This window comes from Mustela putorius, unplaced genomic scaffold (assembly GCF_011764305.1).
Source record: "Mustela putorius furo isolate JIRA1106 unplaced genomic scaffold, ASM1176430v1.1 tig00000698_pilon_pilon_pilon, whole genome shotgun sequence".
NCBI classification, from domain to species: domain Eukaryota; kingdom Metazoa; phylum Chordata; class Mammalia; order Carnivora; family Mustelidae; genus Mustela; species Mustela putorius.
Window position 1 is genome coordinate 8,509,319 of NW_025421449.1, and position 18,836 is coordinate 8,528,154.

At 51.6% G+C, this 18,836-nt stretch overlaps 1 protein-coding gene across 5 annotated transcripts in view; it reads right to left on the bottom strand.

Moving 5' to 3' along the window:
• DLG5 (discs large MAGUK scaffold protein 5) overlaps window positions 1-18,836 on the bottom strand; it is a 117,014-nt gene that overhangs the window by 59,656 nt on the left and 38,522 nt on the right. For 3 of the 5 annotated variants that reach the window (XM_004765320.2, XM_045083547.1, XM_004765319.2), the window contains exon 2: window positions 7,242-7,310. The exons of the other annotated variants lie outside the window; for them this stretch is intronic. In XM_004765320.2, coding sequence (XP_004765377.1) covers window positions 7,242-7,310 — 69 coding nt within the window. The remainder of the gene's footprint in view (window positions 1-7,241; window positions 7,311-18,836) is intronic. 5 annotated transcript variants of the gene reach the window in all.

The window sequence follows — 18,836 nt, forward strand, 5'->3', positions numbered from 1 at the left end:
CCTAGGTGCTGGGTTCTATGCTGAGTGCACTTTGTCCTTAGCTGATTCAGCTCACGGCACCCTCCCAGGGACGTGCTATGACCATCCCCTGAGAACCTGACACCCACAAAGACTGCACAGCCAGGAAAGCGGTGCACACCCAGACAAACGTGACGCAGGCTCAAGAACCAGGACCACCCCCCTGACACTACACTGCCTCCTGACAGGTAGCGCTCCAAAGGGCTGAACACACCCGAGATACATACAGGTCTGAGAAGCCATCAAACTCAAGGGGGCCCTGACTCAGGAGACCATGCTGCCTGGATGCCTACCCTTCCACAGAAAGGGGGGTGGAGGGCCACAGGGCACCTCAGGAAGAATCCCAAGATGGGCTAAGTCTGGACATGCCAAATTAATGCCAAGTGGTCCAGAAAATCCTCTCCATTCACAGTCAATTAAAAATAAAGTTTTTCTCAAACCATAAGTGACTCTTAATCTCACAAAACAAACTGAGGGTTGCCGGGGGGAGGGGGTTTGGGAGAAGGGGGTGGGATTATGGACATTGGGGAGGGTATGTGATTTGGTGAGTGCTGTGAAGTGTGTAAACCTGGTGATTCACAGACCTGTACCCCTGGGGATAAAAATATATGTTTATCAAAAATAAAAAATTTAAAAAAAAATAAAGTTTTTCTGGGGACCTGAGTGGCTCAGTCCACTAAGCATCTGATGTCAACTCAGGTCACGTTCTCAGGGTCCTGCGATCAAGCCCCATGTCGGGCTCAAGCTCAGCAGGGAGCCTGCTTCTGCCTCTGTCCCTTCCTCTGCCAGTGCAATTTATACCTCAATGACGTGACTTCTTAAAAACCTACACTAACAACAAAACCTGCAATGTCCCAAACAGAAGCCACCCTCCCAGGAGTGGTGTGGTGATTGGAGTTGTGGACCGTCAGTCCTCCCCACCCCTCAGTACCTCACCACAGGTACAGCAGACAGCGTAAAGAACAAGCAAATACGAACTCACATCAGGTGAGTTGTCCACAGAAATTGCAAACGACTTTCCCTCAGCTCTCCTATCTCTGCATAGTTGTTCTTTTGGATTCAAATGCAAAAGTGTCCACTCTCCCCGACTTCACTTCTTTCTCTTTCCAATCTGGAAGCCACTCAAAACAGCAGATTTTTTTTTTCTTTTTCTTTTAGGATTTTATTTGTCAGAGAGAGAGAGCACAAGCAAGGGGAGCAGCAGGCATCGGCAGAATCAGGCTCCTCACTGAGCAAAGACCCCAACAGGGTCCTGGGATCATGACCTGAGCCAAAGGCAGACACTTAACCAATTGAGCCACCCAGGCACCAGAGAAGGTAGAGGTCTTTCTTCCTTTTTGTATCCAGGATGGGGTCCAAGGGGTAAGGGACTTAGGCCGCATTAAAATGGGGGTGCTTCAGAGATCCCAAGAGAGCAGGCACAGGCCCTGGATTTTGGAGACATCACACCAGGTCTTGGCATGAGAGGGAGAGCAGGAGCAGAATCCGGCAGGGGGACAGAGCAGACCCCTTTTACCACATGAGTCCTAGCTCTGCCTCCCAGTTGCCATGGCTGGTGCGGCCACCTCCACAGACCGCTGAGGCTCAGCAAGCTACTTGGCAGCTGGGTAGTCTCTGCCAGAAGCCCCTTTGTCCTTAGCTCCCTCACCACCACATGTCAGCTGAAGGCCTCCCCCTCTGTCTTATCACAACTCTGCTCCAGAGCCCTATGGGCCCATGGTGCCAGAGCCGAGGAGAACACTGGTCATGGCCAAAAGCAGTTCGGTGGAGTGGCCATGCCCAGCTAAGCTTCCTAGCTATGTCCAGGCCCCCGCTCTCAGGGGAGAAGCGAAGCAGTGGCAGAACGTGGTCATCAGGGGCAGCAGCAAGCAAAACCAAGCCACCGTCCTCTCCCGCCCAGGAGAGCCAGAACGGTCTCTCATCATGAACCAGGGCTTCTGAAAGCACCTAATGTCACCGACATGAGAGAAAGTATATCTCAGGCCTAGCCAGACCTCCTAACTCAGAAACCCAGGACGTGCAGTCAGCACTCCCATCCAGGTGATTCTGATGTCCGCTCAAGTTTGAGAACCTCTGGCCTGGACCAAAGTGGCATCTGCTGGACAGCGGCTTTCTTCCCCCTCGTTTTACTGGCTGTCCCGTAGCTACTGCCCATTGATGACATGCAGGGAGGGCCCCTTCCCCAGAGAGCTCAGGGAGATGCCCCCCCAAGTCAGTCAGGACAGGACAGAGGCCCAGCTTCTCCCAGGACTGGGCATCCAGCAGCTGCAGCCATGCCCACCTCTCATGGAAAACACTTGCTCTCCAAGCAGATGCTCAACTCGGGGTCTGCTCTGCAAAAACCTGAACCAAGAGAGGCAAGCACTGGCCTCTTGCCCTCTTGCTTCCTCACTGCTCCTACTTCTGAGGCACCATTCCTAGAAGGCCCAACACAAGGCCGACCTACTCCGTGAAATGGACTCTGACGCCCCTCATCAGACGTAGCTGCTCCTGTCCCTGGGCTGTTTGTTTCCTTCGATTTTTACTCAGAGCGCAGTGGCGGCTGGATTCCCTCTCTGGTCCTATGGCCTGAATGCCAGTGTCTCCCCACCAAAATCCCAACAACCCCCCAGGTGTGGGATTAGGAGGTGGGGCCTTCAGGAAGTGATTAGGTCATGAGAGAGGCTCCCACATGAGCAAAACTAGTGCCCTCCTAAAAGGACCTAGAGAGCTCTCTCCCCCTTCTCCCCGTGACGACACAGGAGGAAGACGCCATCCGTGGAGCTGAAGCAGGCCCTCACCAGACACGGCATTGGCCTCAACCTTGAACAGCCAGCCTCCAGAACCGTGACCAACAGATGTCTGTGGCTCCCCAGCTCCCCAGTCGATGGTGATCGGTTTTGGCAACCTGGATGGACTGAGACACCCAGAGGACTGTAGGTCAGGGGCCAGAGCTCTCTACGACCACTCCAAGCACTAAGCATGTGCTCCAAAAGAAGTGCTCCCCTTCTTTGGAGGAACTGAGAAAACAGGCCTCCGACCCAAAGGCCCAGGAAAGGAAGGGTCAGAAGGCCCAAGGAGTCGAGGTGAGAACCCGCCTGTGTGATGACTCACTGCACTTCCCATGCCAACCAGCAGCTGCACTTTCAAGGAATCTCCCCTAGGACATAGAGGAAGGCCTCCAGCTGCTTCTCTTGCCAACAAGCCAAGAGACCTCTTTGCTTAATAAGAAACCTTTCCTGATGCCTCAATCTGTATAAAATTTAAAGCTCATTTTACAAATGCTACCCAAGAATTAAGGAGAATGTCTATTCTCCTTACAACGTTCCCAGTTGTTCCAGGTCAGAAATAGAAGGCACCTGAGAAATCAGGTCAGGATGAACGGAGAAAAAAAATATCGACTGCCTTAAATGAATGTGTGCTCCCGGGGCAGATCCCTGAGGCCTACCCACAGGATGGGTTACCTACGGACGGGCTGCATGGGCTGGGGGAGGCCTCCAAGAAGCCACACGCGCTCAGCTGATGAAAACTGCTGAAAAAGGTGTCCACAGAATCTGGGTTAGCACAGGCTTAGTGAGCTGTTAGCCATGTCCAGCTGAGAGCCGAAAGGGGACAGGCCACCTGCAGACCTAATGCTAGCCAGGCAGCCGACCGGGCAGCAACTATCGCAGAGAAGACGCAACACCCAAGGCTTCCTCTACCAATTTTCCCTTATGTGGACTGTAACTTGTCATTCTTTTTCCACATGGGGTTTGTTAAGGAGACATAGCGGGAAAGGGGAGGAGATTTCGATTAATTGTTGGTGTTTCGGGTTTTTTTTAATTTTATTTATTTATTTGCAGAGAGAGAGTACACATAAGCAGGGGGAGCAGTAGGCAGAGGGAGAAACAGGCTCCCTGCTGAGCAAGAAGCCCCATGCAGGACTCGATCCCAGGACCCTGGGATCATGACCTGAGCCGAAGGCAGACCTTAACTGAATGAGCCACCCAGGCATCCCAGGGAGGTGATGCTTTTATCGTAAGACATTGCCCCTGCCTTGCCTTAGCTCTGTGGACAGACTGTGAACAAACAAGAACAGCCAGTCTCCATCTGCCTAGGGGAAGAGCATCGCCTGTCATCAGGTGAGGCTGAGCCAGGAGGAATCCTCCAGGAGGCAGAGGTGCGGTCCCCATGGCTAACCCCATAGCTCATACCACTCCAAGGGACAGGTCCAAGCCAGCCACAGACATTCCAGCACCCTGGCCAGGGAAGAAGTCAGGCCAGCCCACCTCAGACCAGGAAACCTGTTAAATGTAGATGCCGGGCGCCATGCTCAGAGCTTCTAATGCAGCAGGTATGGGGCAGAGCTCAGGAACTGGCATCTCAAACAAGGGCCTGAGTGCTGCTGGTCCAGGGACCACATCGCACGAGCCACTGCTTAGGGCACAGACTAGTGATCCAGCACAGTCAGTGTGAGGACAGCCTGCCGGGAAATTTCTGGGAAGGCTGCTTTGTTGATAAGGAGACACGAGAGGACCCTTTTCATCTTCTGGACCCTTGTGATGACAGATTTTCTTTCATCTGTTCTGTCCAGTATGGAAGCCACTAGTCACAGGTAGCCAGAGAGCACCTGAAATGTAGCAAGTGTTACTGTTGAAACTAGAAACGTTAATTTTAGTTCATTTTCATTCAATTTAAATAGCCACCTGTGGCCAGTGGCTCCTACAAGGGACCCTGCAGGCCCAGACACTGTCACATCTAGACGTGACAGCTGGAGCTGCAGCTACAGGTACCCCGCCATCAGCATGAGCCAGACACACACAGGGGCTCCCAGAACCCCGTCCCAGGGTGCTCAGCCCAACCTCAGTGGCTTCTTATTATGTGAGAACACACGCTTCTTTGTTGTTTAAGGCAGGGTGAGCAAGTATTCCTATTGCTACAGCCAAAGGTCTCCTGGCTGATACAGCCACAAGGACATTGAAGTCAGCCTGCAGAACTGTGGGGCTACTCTTCCCAATGATGATGTCAACTGCTGGCATAAGAACGAAAGAAGCAGGGCACCTGGGTGGCTCAGTCAGTTAAGCATCTGCCTTTGGCTCAGGTCATTATCCCAGGGTCCTGGGATAGAGCCCCACGTCGGGCTCCCTGCTCAGCAGGAAGCCTGCTTCCCCCTCTCCCACTCCCCCTGCTTATGTTCCCTCTCTTGCTGTGTCTCTCTCTGTCAAATAAATAAATATAATCTTTAAAAAAAAAAAAAAAAGGATTGGAATGGACTTTATGAGGAAAAAGAAAAAAGTAGTACAAAAGAAGCAAGACTTGGGTCTCGGAGAACTGAAGAGGGTCTGACCCAAAAGGATGCAACCAGACCATTCAGCATTCAAGATCTGGGCACCAAAACCCAAGGCTCAGCCTCCAACAGGAAGTCCACAGCACTGCCTTCTGCCTGCTTGCCAAACAACATCTGGGGACACTGCTGACCTCTCCTTCCCAAGGACTGAACCAGCTTCAGGTACGTGTGGAACCAACCAACAGGTGGTTGACATGACGCTTCCTCCAGAAGCTGCGAAGCTCTAGCTGCATAAAAAGTATCTTCACACTCTTGCTTGAAATTCCACAATTAATTGGTGTGGTTTAAGTAACACCTCTCTCTTTGGAAAGACTAATGCAAACGTTCCTAAGAAAGGTACCATGTTAAGCCCTAAAGTGTCGACGAGATGAGTTTGTCAGCTCTCTGTCAGATCACTGCCCCTTGTTCCCGAGTGAGCATGAGGGAGGCAAGAGAAGTGCATTCGGGGTTGAACAGCTTCGATTTTCCTAAAGCCCACATCGCCGTTCCACCCATCCGGACTGCCCCACTCCAGGGGCTTCCTGGGGTCTGGTCCCATGTTAGAAATTCTAACAACCCCACCATTTGGCCGGCGGACCCACAGCAGGCAGCACAAAGGCTAAATAAAGAAGCTCTGACCTATGGTCCCAGAAGAGTCCTCCCTGAACCCGCACAGGGATGAGGGACCTGTGCCTGGCCTCGCTGTTGAAATCCTGACCCCCTAGTAAACGTGAATGTGACCTTATTGGAGATACAGTCTCTGCCGATGATCAGGTGAAGATGAGGTCAGCCTGGAGTAGACTGGTGTCCCTCTGAAAAGAGGAGATCTGCAGACAGACACGCACAGGGGGAGAGCACCATGTGAAGACAAGGGCAGAGACTGGGATGACACACCGGCCGGCAGGAGGAAGGACAGAGGCCCGGGACAGACCCTGCCCCGATGCCATCTGAGCCATGAGAGAATGCACTTCTGCCTTGTCAGCACTTGGCTACAACATCCCAGAGAGCACTGTGCTCCCTCCTCCCGGCACCAGCCCCACCGGGCTGAGCTCGCTCACTGTCTTTACTCACAAAACCATCTCCCCCGCGGACCCTAAGATCCACAGGCACAGGGGCCACGTGTGCCCTAGTCCCCATGCATTCCAAGCCCACTTGTAGCTCAGCAGAGGTACTGGCTAAGTGCCCGTCAAATTAACACATTAAAGGTCTGCCCCTGATGGGGTCTGGAGTCCTCCACAAGAGCATCCACTTTCCCATCTGTCTATGCGCAGGGGATAATAATTGGACTGGATGACCTCCAGGGGCCCTTCCCACTACAGACACTCCAGGACTCTCCACCAAAGGTGTATCCATCCATCAGGGTCCGATCGGACATGAGAAGCCACACGTGTTAAACAGAGGGCACGTGATGCAGGAATGGGTCCCAGAGGTGCCGGAAGGCTGGGAGATTGGGACAACCTTCTTGCTGGGATGTTTTCAGTGAAGGGAAAGCAGGACCAGCTGTGGGCTTCTGGAGACACATGGATGGGCTACTCCTGTCCCCAAGGCAACACATGGCCGAGGGGACTGTTCCTGCTTACAAAAGACAGTCCCAAAAGGGGCCATTCTCATGGACAGTGGTAATAAGGCACTAGGTTGGGGGCAGAGGGACAAAAACACACTGAAAAATCCCAAACCCTGACAAAGTGAAGGAATGGCAGAACACAGCTCCCCCCCAGCACCTGCCAGCACCAGATCCCTGCCCTCCTCCATTAGAAGAATGTGCTGCTGACGGGAGAAGGTGTGAATGGAATCAACAGAAGATGGCCCCTTGAATGATCTGACACGTGAGGCCGACTTCCCACTCTGGAGACTCAGGGCTACCTCAGCTTGCACCCAGCCTCTCGCCCCGGATCCACCCGGTGCCCTCCAGGAAGGAGGGGTGCCCAGGGGTACTCACCCACACTGCTGAGGGAGCTGCTGCTTTCTGAGTCTGAGGGCATGATGGACAAGACGCTGTAGGTGGAGCCTGGGGACAGAAGGACAGACCATTTGTTACTAATTCCAAACTACTGTCAGACCAACTGAGTTTTCAGTCAGCACCAGACTGAGAAACACCACCAAGTCAGGAACTAGAAATCGGATCTAAGGGGCCAGGCAGGTGTGGTCAGCAGGGTCTAGTCCGTGGTACTTCTGCCTGGCCTCCCACCTCACCTTTCCACTACCCTCCTGCCCTGGAAACTATCCATGCACAGAGGGAACTCGAAGCCAGTCCGTTGCCTCTCCGTAAGACTTCTGGGGAAAAGCTTAGCAAGGAAGCAACATGCCCCAGGTTAAAAAAGGGTCTGGGGATTTCCTGCAGATCTTTATCAGTACCATGCTGGCTTCCGTGCAGTGAGGAACAGGGTATAAGTTAAACATCTACGAACTATTTGTTCTTTCTGCCCCAGTGTTCTGCTCTTGGGTTCTGACTATATTTAAGCTCAGTCTTTCATAATTTAGTCAGCGACTGCCCCCTTATTAAAAATTACTCATAAAATTATGAGCAATTACACCGTCACCAAAGCCAAGGAGCCTCTTTTTTGGCCAACACTTAATGTTGTTACCTTGGTGTTGGACACACAACCGCACCACAGTTCAGTTTGAATTCGAGGGTTTTCTAAGCTAGGATGTTACCCGCCTCGCATCAGTATAGTCTCTGGGTGAAGAAACCCCATTTCCGAACCAGCTCTCATCCACACATGAGTAACTGGGTCACACTGAGCAAGTTGCTTGTTTTCTGCAATTCTGCTCCCTGGCCTATACAAGGAAGGGGTTCAACCCTTATAAGATGGCTTATAAGACACCCCAGATGGTGTGCTTTGTCTGTGACTACAGGTGACACCAAGTTAAAAGGGAGAACCCACCCCAAGACTATCTTGGGAACTGAGATGGTGGGTCAAAGAAAACAAGAATAATGGCAGGAATGCAATATTTTGTCCTTGGAACCAAAAGAACTACGGAGGGAAGAGGTGTGTGCGCCATGCAGAGCAGAGTATAGAGAGGGTGAGCTAGAGATGGGATTTTTGCAGTAAAGCCTTTGAACAAGCCTCAGGGCTCTGAGGAGGAAAAGCAGCCAAGAACTAATGAGATCCAGGGCTCCAGAACCAGAAAGGTGGGGGCTAGATTTGAGGCTTCTCTCCCACCTCAACTCTTGACTAGCTACCTAATACTTGCATACCCTCTCAAAGGGATGAAGTGGGGGAGAGGAAGAAGGAGACTCATGGGGGCGGGGAGGGAGGAAACCACCAGGGTGACAAGAGACCCAGAGCAGAGTGGGAGGAGGAGATGTAGGGCAGACAGACAGGTAGCCCTGGTGTACCAGCATGCAGGGGAGCTGGCAGGTGTGCCCCACCCACCCACCCAGAAAAAGAGATGACAGCCCAGAGCAAAAAGAAAAAAACGAGGAAAAGGGACTCTGGTAATGGTGACAGTGGCCGGCATGACTGGTGGACTCGTTATCAAATTGTCTGAGACTCTCTTAAAAACCTGTGGGTGTTATGCTGTTCTATATTTGTCCAAACCCCTGGAATGTGCAACACCACAAGTGAAACCTAATGTAAACTACAGAGTCTGGGCAACAACAGTGTGTCAGTGCAGGTTCGTTGACAATAACAAACGTACCACTCCGGGGCATGGTGCTGACAGTGGGCCAGGCTGTACAAGTATAGAGGCAGGGGGTCGGTGGGGGAGGGAATTCTTTCTGCTTTCCCCTCAATTTTGCTGTGAATCTAAAAGGCTCTAAAAAACTTTAATTACAAAAAAGAAGAAGAAGAAGAACCTGTGGATGTTTTGCATGAACTGAAGAGGAAGACTTAGGGAGAAGACAGATGTTCTGTCTTCAGACAGGACTGTCAAAGGGCTCCATCTGTGCCGAACGGCATTGGGCAGCAGGACAGAACATGGCAGGGGGTGCTGGAGAAGGCCGCGGCAGGGGGTGCCCAACTGTCAGGCCTGGCTCGGTCCCAAGAGACCTGGGAAGGGCGGGACCTCCTCGACACACACCTCACTTCACCGAGGCCCCCTGCCCGGCCTGGCCCAGAGGCCACAGGAGGGTTCTGCCCATCACTCAAAGGGAGAAGGAACCAGAAAACCCCATTCAGCCCTGAAATTCCTTGATCCCACCAGAAAATGAATCGCAATGTTCAATGAAATAACTCTTGTATTTCAAGTTTCCACCTACATGATTCATGTTCCTGCCCATTCAACCTCTCTGTGTTTTTGTCTCAACAAAACAATGAGCACCACCAGTTTCCCCAACCATCTCTCTTCTCATACCATGAAGGGCAGTAAGTATTGCATAAGGATTGGTGAAATAAAGTCAGGTAGAATTCGGGCACTCTGTGGGTATCTTCAAAGGACAAAAACGTCAACACAATGCCGATTTTCTCAACTCAATCGACAGTCTCTTATTTTTTTTCTTTATGTAGACAAGGAAGGCTAGCCAGTTGGTATGTTGGTGGACTGTTTTCGAAAGATGCCTACTCAGAAAAGGAGGCACAAATAAACTCTCCCACTCAAACCTCCCAGATCTCTGAGCTGGGCGCGATCGTGCTTGCGCCACCACGCTCCCTGCAGAAAGCCTCGCTCTTCCTGACTACAGGCATCAGCAGAGCCCGATCTTCCAGTAAAGCACCCCTCCTCATCAAGACATCTCTTTCCTCCCCCATGGCCAGTTTCCACTGTTAATTACACTTGGCAGACATCCTTGTCTCTCTCCGCCCATCTCCCTTCCTGGCTGGGGGAGTCAACGGGCCAACCAACACATTCTGTTCTTCTTCCCTGTCCCTGAAGTCCTCCTGCCGAGGTTCTGGGGCATGACCTGGGGTGACGTGACATCTCTATCTGCATCTCTGGGCATCTCCGCCCCCGAGTCGGCTGGCAGGGCTCTTAGGAGCTGGGGGCTGGCAGGGAGTGATGCAAATTGGACAGGGCCCAGTTTTTACAATGTTCCCAGGGCCTTAGACGTCATTCAGAGGGAAAAAAAGGCCCAAAGACGACGTTGTCTTGGTCATGCTTTGTCTCTGCTGCTATTGTTGTCTTAAAAAGCCTATGTGGTCAGGATGTCGGGAAAAGGCAAGAGGAGAGACTCTCCTCCAAAGTCACGTGATGTCCTTTCAAAGCCAGTGGTTTTTGAAGGGCAAGTGTCAGGCGTTATCTACTGAGGTTTCACAATTGAATCTGGAGGCCACACAGGTGCACACTCCCAGCCCCCCCAAAATTTCGTCAGGAGTTCCACAAAGACACCCATTTCCCACATGCTCTGAAACCTAAGGCATATGCTCCACCTGGCAGAAAGGCCCAGATTAACGAGGGCTATGAAATCGGCCTGGCTCCCCCACTGGCACTGACCCCACTCCCTCCCCGTGCTCCCCCATGCCCCCACAGGACAGCCAGGCACTGCCACTAGGGATGCTCCCACAAACCCAGACAAGCCTGTGCACAGATCCTCAGAAGACTCATGAAGAAGTCAGATGACCTGGAAACATTTCCATGAAAGGAGAGCAGAGCATGAGCCTAGATTTTTCATGGACGGGTAAACAGAGAGAGACACAGGGAAAGCCTCTACTGCCATTGGGACTACTGGAGACCCAAGCAAAGGGCAGGTTCTGATGTGGGCAGATGAGGGGGGCCTGAGACTCTGCATTTCTAACAAGCCCCCAGGGCATGGGGTCCACAGACAGAATAAATGCAGGGCAGCAGGGCGCCAAGGTTCCCCAGAGTTATCAGGTGGGAAGCCAGTGCGAGCTATGGCAGAGGCCCTGAAACAGAGGCCCGGGGAACCCTGGGACCCACGCATTGTCTGCATCCTTCCCAAGAGCCCAGCCCCTGCTGTGTTTACTCTGTGACTCAGCCCCACTGGGTCACGGAGACCACTTCAAAAGAACTTCCAGTAAAATCACCCGAGCGATAACGGAATGGCCCAGTCCGCAGGCCATGGGGCCCAAAGAGAGACAAACTTAGCTTGTCACCTAATACACCCCTCCATTCACCTGGAGCTTATAAAGGCCCCGTGACTCATGCTTCCTCCCCATGAAAACCAGAAGCATCGAAGGGACTTGATTCAGCCTGGAGCCAGCACGCAGAGTCCTTCCTCCCTGTGCTCCAGGAGGGTGAGGAGAGGCTGGCCCACCAAACAGATCCGAGACAGCGCCAAATCGCTGGGAGCACCTACATCCCCCCCACAAGCATCTGTGAAGAGGAGGATGAAAGCAAGCTGCAAGTCCACTGGGAAGGCAGGCAGCCTGGCCCTGGCACCCTCTCCTCGTTCACACCTGAGGATCCCCAGCCAGGGCACAGATGACCGAGGGCTTCCGAGTTCCCTTGCTTGCATGTGCCAGTCAGATTCCTGCCATGAGCCTGAGCCCTGCAAGGCCCTCGGACCAGGCCTGGGAAAGAAGACAAGACAGGAGCTCAACAGGCTACCCAGCTGCTGTGAAACTCTGCATAAGTCTGTGTTCCTCTCTGAGCCTGGGTCACTCGGCTGTCAAGGAAGGCAATAATGACTAGAAGTCCCACATGGGTGCCAGCCTACCTGGGCTAAACTCCCAACTCTGTCACACGGCAGCTGTGTGCTTTTGGGTTATTCACTCGGCTCCCCCTTGACACCATGTGCCCATCTGTCAAAGGGGTTAGTAAGAGTACTTACTTAATAGAGGAATCTACAGAGTTCACATGAGAAGGGCTTGAAACAGCACCTGGCACGAGTGCTCTACGTGCTAGCTGCTGCCACTGTAGTCAAACCAGACCTTCCCACCCTGCCGTTCTCAATCCTCTGATTACTGAAATTGATAGCTGTACTAGAGTGACAAGGTCAAACAGGTTAGGATGACACACTGCCAGACTATACAGTACTCAACTTATAGTAATAATAATAATAATAATAATAATAGTAACAGCAGCTAATAGACACTGAGCACTATTAAGTATCAAGTTGTGCTAAGCACTTGGCATGCACTGTCCCAGTGAATTCCTAAAACAACCCTGAGGCTGTCATTAGGCCCATTTTACAGAAGGGAAAACTAAGGGTTAGGATAATTAAGAAACTTGCTTAAGGTCTTGATAGAGTATGGACAAGATAAGCCCAGTTAAGCCCAAAGTCTTCAATCTTGATCCCTATACCCAACACTACTACCAGGCTCTGAAGGTGGAAGGGCAGTCACCGGAAGCTTCATGGAGGAAGCAGCCTGGAGCTGGCCCTGGAGGATGGTAAACTTGGACTAGCACCCGAGAAGCCAACTCAGCTTGGAAGAAACACAAGCAGAACCTGTCCCCCTGTGCAAGCAGAAAGTCTCCGAACAGAGCCAGCCCCTCTGGATTCCCACCCCACCCCACCCCAGAGCCACTCCCTGCCCTCCTTCCCCCACCAAGAGGACACTCAATAGGCATTGCTGAGATGGCACTGTTGAGCCAGAGATGGGGACTAAAGCTGGGAAGAGGGTGAGAGGAGCCATGGCTCCATGGCCCTGACACGTACTATTGCTTCCTGCCCACCCCAACAGCCATGGCCATGCTGGAGGCAGAGGCCAGTCCCAGCGCATGGACATACTCAACCAACAAGCACCAACTCCGTGAGCTGCAGAGACGAGGAAGGAGGCAAGAGCATGAAGAGCGCTGTGTGCAGTGCAGAGAACACCTCCCTGCTTCTGAGGACCACGGGAGGTAGTGGGAGGGTGCCCCCCCATCTGCCAATGAGAAGCCCTCCTGCAGAATCACAGGCTCAGTGCAGCCACACATCTCCCCAAGGCCTCAGCTTCCTTCCCTTTAAAAATACGGCTCAAGGCTGTAGACACAGACCAAACTAGGAGGCTGACAAGCCCCAACATGTCAGAGAGGTATGGGGTGACCACGGCCCCGGAACTGAGCAGCCAGAACATGGCACAGCCGTTAAGGAAGTCCTGCTTCCTGCACCCTCTGTGCCTGCCTCAGGACGGGAAAATCACCTTCTCCCCAGCATGCACAGGAAGGCCGGCAACAAACAGGAGGCCTGCTGTTCTGGGTCAGGTGAACACACCTCCCCCCACAGTGTGCATAATCCACCCCCCAAAGTGTCAGGTATGTAGGTAAAAACCCCATTAGTCTTCCCAACTGAGAAACAGCTGCAGTATTCTCTGCAAAGTTTAGAACAAGAATAATGAGTTTGCTAAGATATCACAGTAAGGATGCTTATTTCTCCCTTTTTGAGGTCATGACAAGAACGTAGCCCATCTTTCAAAGGTGAAAGGGGGGTGTTGATTTCCTAGCTAAGTGGAGTGTTAACCTCCAAGTGTGCAAGTGAGACGTGTGCGGGGGTTGACGTGTGCGGGGGTAGTGTGAAGGACACCTGCGGGGCTCTAGGCTCACTCCTTCACCCCCTCTCACTGGACTCTGGAATCAACCAGGAGATAAGGCACTGATGACCTGACACCCTGACCGAGGAAACTCCCAGATGTCAGTGCTGTCGCCTGTGACCCAACCCCATCTCCCACCAAAACTGCCCCCCAAAGCGGAAGTCTGAAAAGGTAGGGAAAACAAGACATGCGTACCCAGAACTGATCACCCATGAGATTAAAATAAAGACCCTTCTCTCACTGTCAGGCCCTTTGGGTCCTCTCCTCCCCCAAGGCACAAGATGATGGAAGTTTGCTGAATTTCCAGAGATTAAAAACAGCAGTCAGAAAGCTTCCTTCCCCTCTTCAGCTGGGAAAAGCTGGAGGCTTTCTTTGTTGTCTCCCTGTCAGAGCAGCTAAACTCCAGGATGGGAGTAGCGGGTGAAACTGGGACCATCAACTTGGTGCCAAGTGGGAACACCTCCCAGTTCTGGATTTCGGTCACCCAAAACAAGCCCTGTTTTCTATCATTTCCCAGCTGGGCTGGGTTATAATTCTGCACCCAGGACGTGGCCCAAGCAGGGTCTGGTGGGCTCCCTGGGAGGGAGGCTAGGTCAGCATTTATAGCTGGAGGTGGGGGCTGGGGGGGTGCTTGAGACAGGTGTTAAGAGTCTCCTACTAAATGCAATCATCTAGGGGTGCCTGGTGGCTCAGATGGTTAAGGATCTGCCTTCAGCTCAGGTCATGATCCCAGGACCCTGTGATCAAATCCCATGTCAGTCTCCTCCCTTTCCCTCTGGCTGCCACTCCCCCTGCTTGTATTCATTCTCTCTCTCTCTCTTTCTCTCTGTCAAACAAATAAATAAAATCTTTAAAAATAAAATAAAATACAATTATTTAGAGGCATATTCCCCACCAATGAATGTGACCAAGCCTGACCAGCATCCCCCAAACCAGAGCTCATGACCACGACCCTTGTGAAATCTCATGCCCCTGGTGTAGCAACAAGGGTACAGCAAGAGGGAACAGGGAACCAGAGCAACACAAACACCCAGGGGGCCACCAAGCCGCCACGATGCCGCTGATGGACAAGTCGCTACAGCACATCTGCCCTAGAATAAACTTCTAACCGTCACCATGGGCAGGAAGCAGCTCCCTGCACGGCACCTGGCACTGCCAGCTCCCTCCGGCTCTCAATTGGGATTCACCTCTCTGCTACTCAGTAAGGGGAGAAGAGGCTACCTGCTCCCCACGGACTACCACCAGGAGTGTGCAGCCCTGTACCATCACAGGGCATCAACACAAGTGCCAGCTCTGGCCAGGCCCCCACGCTGTGTGGACTGGGGCAAGTGCTTTCCACTTTCTGGGCCTAATGTCCTTGTTTATAAAGCAGGAAGAATGATGAGTATGAGGGCCAAAGGAGTAAAGAGAGGTAAAAGCCCAAGGACAAAGCCAGACACAGGGCAAACACCCTAGGATCAAGTCCTGCATCAGGCTCCTTGCTCAGCAAAGTCTGCTCCTCCTTCCCCCTGCTTATTCTCTCTCTCTCTCTCTCTTTCTCTCTCTCTCAGACAAAAGAAAATGAATAAAATCTTAAGGAAAAAAAAAAAAAATGATCCCAGGGTTCCTGGGATCAAGCCCAGCAGTTGCGCTCCCTGCTCAGCGGGAGGACTGCTTCTCCCTCTGCCGCTCCCCCCTTATGCTCTCCCTCTCTGTAATAAATAAATAAAAATCTTAAAAAAAAAAAAAAATTGGAGGAGGGGCGCCTGGGTGGCTCAGTTGGTTAAGCAGCTGCCTTCGGCTCAGGTCATGATCCCAGCGTCCTGGGATCGAGTCCCACATCAGGCTCCTTGCTCAGCAGGGAGTCTGCTTCTCCCTCTGCCTCTGCCTGCCATTCTGTCTGCCTGTGTTCACTCTCCCCCCCGCCCCGACAAATAAATAAATAAATCTTAAAAAAAAAAAAAAAAAGCCTCTGCCTTCGGCTCAGGTCATGATTTCAGGGTCCTGGGTGGGACCCCCATATTGGGCTCTCTGCTCAGTGGGGAGCCTGCTTCCCTCTCTCTCTCTCTGCCTGCCTCTCTGCCTGCTTGTGATCTCTGTCAAATAAATAAATAAATAAATATCTTTTTTAAAAAATCAGAGGCCCCCTTTGTCTTCTTCTACCATTCTGCCTGGACTCAGCCAACTCCAATCCATCCCTGGCCTTCCCTGTAGGTGTCTCATTCTGAGTCACAAAGAACAAGCCGGAGCACTCGGTATGTGCCTGGTATCCCTCCAGCCCGCCCAGACCTTCTCAGAGTCCTCACTACCACCTACCTGCACATGAGCGGCACATTGTCAGCACACCTCAAGAGAGATGGAGAGAGGGCACTCTGTGCAAGGCACCAACCCTTGCTAGGCATGTCCGCCCCGGGGAACACAGAGCCCATTCATTCACCAAATGCTCAACAAGCATCTCCTGGTCTTGTGGGTGCAGCAGAGAATGAGAGACAGAGTCCCTGCTCTCGTGAAGCTCACAGGAATAGGGGGAGAAGAACAGAGCTAAACTAATAAATGTGAACTGCATCAGGTTATAAGCACACTACGGAGGGTGACTGGGGTGGGGTGGACAGGTGGCTGTTCTGGTACAATTGGGGGGGGGGTCTCTCTGAGGTCACATTTGAAGAGAGACCTGAAGGAAGTGCAAAGTGTCTCAGGTAGAGAAACAAGTGCAAACCGTACCTGCACTCCACCCCCTCCCTGAACTTCCCTGGGTATCAAAGAGACTGATAGAAATGAGTCAGACAGATAGGAAGAGCCATCAACTAGGCACCTTACATATCTGAGCTCAAGCTTTTCTTGAATGCACTAATTACCACATTCTGACTACTCATAGCAGCTGATATTTATTGAGCACTTGTCACAGGGAAGGTACTATTTATATGGATTATTTCATTTACTCATCCCAACAACACTATTAGAAATGGACTAATAACTCATTTTCTAAATGGTGAAATACAAGCTCAAAGAAACTAAGTAACTCACCCACATCCCCAAAGCTACTAAGTGATGAATCCAGATTCAAATTAAGACTCTAGCCCCATATTACTTCCTTTCCACCAGGGTCAGAAAAATGAAAGTCACCAGTACCTTGTCCCAGTAGAGGGTGGGAGCAGCCATCCCCCTGCTCAGGTGAGGAGAAGCATTTAGGAGTCACAACTAATGGATTAGAAACTCTGGCGGGGCTGTGCCAGAAAGCAGCTTATGGGCCAGCATTTGGCACTGTGGCCAACACTAGCTTTCCAAGAGTGGGAGGGAAGAAAAGAAGCAAGAGAAAGACAGGTTCCAGTCATCTCTGCCATACCTCAGCTACCAGCCTGTCCTCCTGTCCTGGCTTCAACCCCTCCAACCCTGTCACTCTTCCAATCACCAGCTCATCCTGGTCCACTCAAGGGAGACCAGCACAATCTCTGGATACAGAGTCAGATAGATATTTCCATCCTGGCTTGGAAGGCAGCAAACAGAATGAACCAGTGGGGTTTGGGGAACCTGCTCATGACTCCAATGCTCAGACTGAAGGCCAAAGAACTCCAAAATGTCTCCCTCCCCTGTCCCCTTAATGCCACGTCATCCCCCAAATGGCTATTTTCCATTCATCACAGCTCAGGGTAGACAGAGGAGTCACCCAGAGGGAACGATGGCTCTGGAAACAGCCCAAGTCTCAGGGCGTAAGGGGTGAAGTAGACAAGGACGTGATACCAGCCTGCACAGATCAGGGACACTCAGCCCACAAAGGCCAGAGAGGAAAGCACTTGCTCTCACCAGCAATGAGCTGCTGCCTCTGCCCCTTTTCCTTCAGCAGCAACAACAGCACCCTCCCCATTGCTTTGCATGGTGCCCCCAAAACTACTGACCACCGAGGTGCCTGGGTGGCTCAGCCAATTAAGCATCTGTCTTCAGCTCAGGTCCCAGGGTCCTAGGATTGAGCCCCACATTGGTCTCCGCGCTCAGCAGGGAGTCTGCTTCTCCCTCTCCCAGGTCATGAGCGCTCTCTCAAATAAATCAATAAAATCTGAAAGGAAGGAAGGAAGGAAGTAGGGGGAGGAAGGGAAGAAGGGAGGAAGAAAGAAAGAAGAAAACTACTGACCAGCACGCTGGGTCCCCATGAGTCTGAGACCATGGAGAACTGCTTATCTCCCCTCCACACACCATTCCTGCTGGATTTGAACCCACCAGGACCCCGGCCACAGCGGGGGGAGGTACACAGTGCACAGGACAAATGGCACAGGATCAGAAGCTGGATGGACCTGGGTTCTTCCTGGTTTGGTCACCTACTAAGAGGTGGCCAAGGCGAATTATTTTTCTGAGCCTCAGCTTCTTCATCTACACACCAGAGCTATAAAAAGTCCTTATCTGTATCTCACAGACTGCCGTGCTGGTGAATAAAGTCACAGACGCTGAAAGTGCTTTGCAGCTGGAAAGGAACTGCCTTTTCACTCTGTTGGTAGTGCCTTTCAGTGTATAAAATTCTAACGTATTCAAACACAAACCTGCCTGAGACCCATGTGCCCCTGCTCCCTGATGCCCCTGTGCACTATTCCCAGCTGCCTTCACCCCCCCTCACTGCTGGCCTCTTCTCTTCCAGAAACTCCTCCTTTTCCAGTACTCTTATTCAAAACACAATGCTGCAACAAAACACAAGGAAATGAGTAAAAAGCAAGGACTGTGTTAGATGCCAACATGACCCAGTGTGATCTATAGACTCAGTGCAATCCCTCTCAGAAATCCCATGACCTATTTTGCAGAAATAGCAAAACCCACTTGAAAATTAAAATGGAGTCTCAAGGAACCCCAAATAGCTAAAACAATTGTAAAAAAGAAGAATGAAGGCAGAGGACTCACACTTCCTAATTTCAAACCTTGCTATGAAGCTGCAATAATCAAAACAGTGTGATACCAACACAAAGACAGGCAAATGTACCAGCAGAACAGAAATAAACCTTCCCACAAATGCTCAAATCACCCTGACAGGTGCCAGCGCTAGTCAATGAGGAAAGAACAGTCTTTCCAAGAAATGATGCTGGGAAAACTGGATATCCACATGCAAAACAATGAATTTGGACCCTTATCTAAAACCATATACAAAAATTAACTCAAAATTAATCCACATCCTGAAGATCAGAGCTAAACTTATAAAACATGATTAAATATAGGGCTTCAAGACATTG